Source organism: Anopheles cruzii, chromosome 2 (assembly GCF_943734635.1).
Source record: "Anopheles cruzii chromosome 2, idAnoCruzAS_RS32_06, whole genome shotgun sequence".
In the NCBI taxonomy this organism is placed as follows: Eukaryota; Metazoa; Arthropoda; class Insecta; order Diptera; family Culicidae; genus Anopheles; species Anopheles cruzii.
Genome location: NC_069144.1, coordinates 1,329,334 through 1,332,248, shown reverse-complemented (window position 1 = coordinate 1,332,248; position 2,915 = coordinate 1,329,334). Strand labels below are relative to the sequence as shown.

Sequence of the window (2,915 nt, the reverse complement as noted above, 5' to 3'; positions counted from 1 at the left end):
AATCATAATAAAACACATTTTAATGACACCGAATGTCGTGCTTCAGTCACTCGTCCGTCGCCGACCGACGAAACCGACAACTCTAAAGGGGTCGTTTAGGAGTGGAAAATTTCTTCTGCCCCCCTTTCGGAATACACACTTACCGGGGTCTGGAACCAGAAAGACAAAACATTCCGGAAGACGAAAGTCACGTCTGCCGTCGCGGTGACAAAAAACACACCCCAACACGTTGCGTCTAGGATAAGAGGCGTGCCTGATTAGGTGGAGAGAGCGGCACCCGAGGACTTGGGAACCGAAGCGGAGCACGTGTCCCCGTAATGAGCGGTGGGCTCGTTGCTTCACTTCCTAATCGATTAGTTAGGCGTCCACGGGTCCCCGGAGTGTTGCGACGGCATGCCGTCTGTTTTTCACTTTCCACTTGGAACCGGAAACCGACACCCAGCGCAGCAGTGACATGTTGCTGGCAAGTGTCCCACCCGCTGGGGCCAAGGCCAGTCAGGTGACCTCGACGGGGAAGTCTTTCGAAAATAACATGCTAAACACCCCATAACCGAGGGTTGTAATTTATGACGGCGTGAAGTGTATTGATGACTACTCCTCGGCTCTAAGCTTTGTGTGTGACGCTAATGTCGCACTGCTTTACTCATCACACGGCTCGGCTGCATTTTGATTCATTTTGAGAAGACCTGCCGACTCGATCCTCGTGGAAGTTTCCCCCGTCAGCCGTGTGTATGCCGTGGAACTGACAACTGCGATGATCCGTTTCGAGCGTATTAATCGCGTTGGTTGGTAGAACGACAAAACAATGGACCGTAAACAGTCGAGTGCCTAGTATGCGTTCGGTAAGCAAACATTTCTCAAATCAGCACGACGCAGTCCAAAGGCTTACCCCGGGGCTGCAACATTGTCCATTCACGCCTCGGAATTCTTGTGGCGTAATCTCTGATAACGCCACAGCGCAGTGCCATAACGGCGAGCCGCAAAACGTGCGCCAGCAATCGCCCAGAACCTGCGTAAAACCCCCCAATTTCAGCTTCCGCACGGATGTGGGCCACTTTTAGCCCGTGCCATCCGATAGAGTGATTCGCGTGGCAACGTTTCCGTTGGAAAACAGCATACCACGGATACCTAGTGGAAAGAACACAATCGTAAATTCCTCAGTTTGTTTTGGAGTTCAAGTAGTGGAACTTTGTGGAACTTCTTCTGAGTGTTTGTGGCACCGAATAATTCAAAACAGCTAATCTGTAACTAATAATAGTCTGATATTTATTTTAGTAATTGATTTGGCTTAGCACTTCCATTTATCCAGGCATTTATCCGGCTACCGTGGTAGTGGTCGTAGCTTGGGTGGTGGTCGTAGCTTGAGTGGTGGTCGTGCTAGCTGTGCTGGTACTTGATGTGGTTGTTGATGCGGTTGTTGATGTGGTGCTTGCCGTGGTGGTTGATACGGAAGTGGTCGTTGTTTGCGCTGGCGTAACTGAGAAAAAAAAACAATTGTGGCACGTGAAGATAAGGAAGGTTTAAGTTAGTTCTGAACCTTCCTAAGGTTTTTTGTTTTGTTTTGATTATAGAGACTTTGATCTGCAATAGCTTAACATTCGTCTCTTTCTACAAACTACTTTAATTTAATTTTAAAGCTAATTCAAAACTTAAAACCTAAGTACCAGATTTGTCTCGCAGGGTACCTGGGCGATTCAGACCCTGGCCTTTCCGAAAGACTTCCTCTGGCAGGGAGGTCAGAAGTACCTAAGAGCCCCGACTCAGAAGGAGTCGGCAACTATGGACCGTTGGCAAGGGCTCATAACAAAAGTTTCGCTTAAATAGAAGTATCTAGAGAGGAATTTCTGCCCACTGCTTACCGGTTGTTGGTGGCACTTCACATTTATTGTTGATGAACTGAAGTTGCACGGTGCTGTTCGTACAGGGATCCAGGGCCAACGGGCAGGTCATGGCAAGCCCCATTCCATCGTCGTAACATACGTAAAAGTTTTGCGGCTGGAGTCCCGTATTGTCTAACTGCTTTCTGCAGCACCTACAGGCGTCGACGAAGAGCATGCAGTCAACGTCTCTATAGCAAACGCGGAAGTCCGTTGTACAATTCTGTGCCACCGGATCGAAGTACATCGCGTATGGACACTGAAACTCGATGGCGCGCCCATCGGTGCACTTGTAATAGCGGGTACAGTATAGCTGGTGGCTCAGGTAGACCTGCATCAGCGGTGCTGATGGACACTGGTAGTCCGGAGGTCCAGAGATGCACGGGCACCGTTGGGCGTCCAGCAACGACACACCGATTAGCACTGCGCTCAACACTGCGCTCAGTTCCATCCATTGCGCCATGGTCTCAAAGGATGCGCAACATTAGAATCTTTACTGGCAACTGTCGTGGAAAGTGCTTTCGATGCGCTTTTATAAAGTCTACGTGGCTCTCGCTAGCTCCACCGACGGTCTGCGTAAGCGCTGATACCACTGGCATAGGTACCTTTAGAGCTGTAATCCGCAGAAGCTCGCTTCCTCCCAACAAGCCGATATTGTTTGCCTCAAGCTCAACCCAGACACGCAATTATCGGTGCGCGTGCGCGTTCTACGGTGCGACTTGCGCACATGGTGCTTCCCTTTTCTCCATGATGCTTCTTTTTGCTCGAGAAATGACACTCGATTTCTCACGCTAGCCTCAGGCTCGTTCTTTTCAGTACATTCTAGGACAAAAACCTAGTTCTGGCACATGTTCTCCGCGCAACACTTTGATCAACTTAGTTGCTTCCGTCTCTGGGGCACGGGCAGGTTAGATTGACGGCGCGCTGTACAATCGGGCCACTGAAGGCACATGTTTGCACTTTGGCTACATGAAATGGAGATGATAGTTGTCTTACGAAAAAGAGGATAGCAAAGGGGACAGTATTTCGGGTAATGAG

General features: G+C 49.6%; 1 protein-coding gene across 1 annotated transcript; it reads right to left on the bottom strand.

The window, feature by feature from the left end:
- Positions 1–1,313: 1,313 nt before the first annotated feature.
- Positions 1,314–2,340, bottom strand: LOC128269318 (uncharacterized). The gene is made up of 2 exons (XM_053006756.1): positions 1,860–2,340; positions 1,314–1,477 (listed from the first exon to the last, which is right to left on the bottom strand). The coding sequence occupies exons 1-2, from the start codon at positions 2,338–2,340 to the stop codon at positions 1,314–1,316; spliced, it is 645 nt and encodes a 214-aa protein (XP_052862716.1).
- Positions 2,341–2,915: the final 575 nt, after the last annotated feature.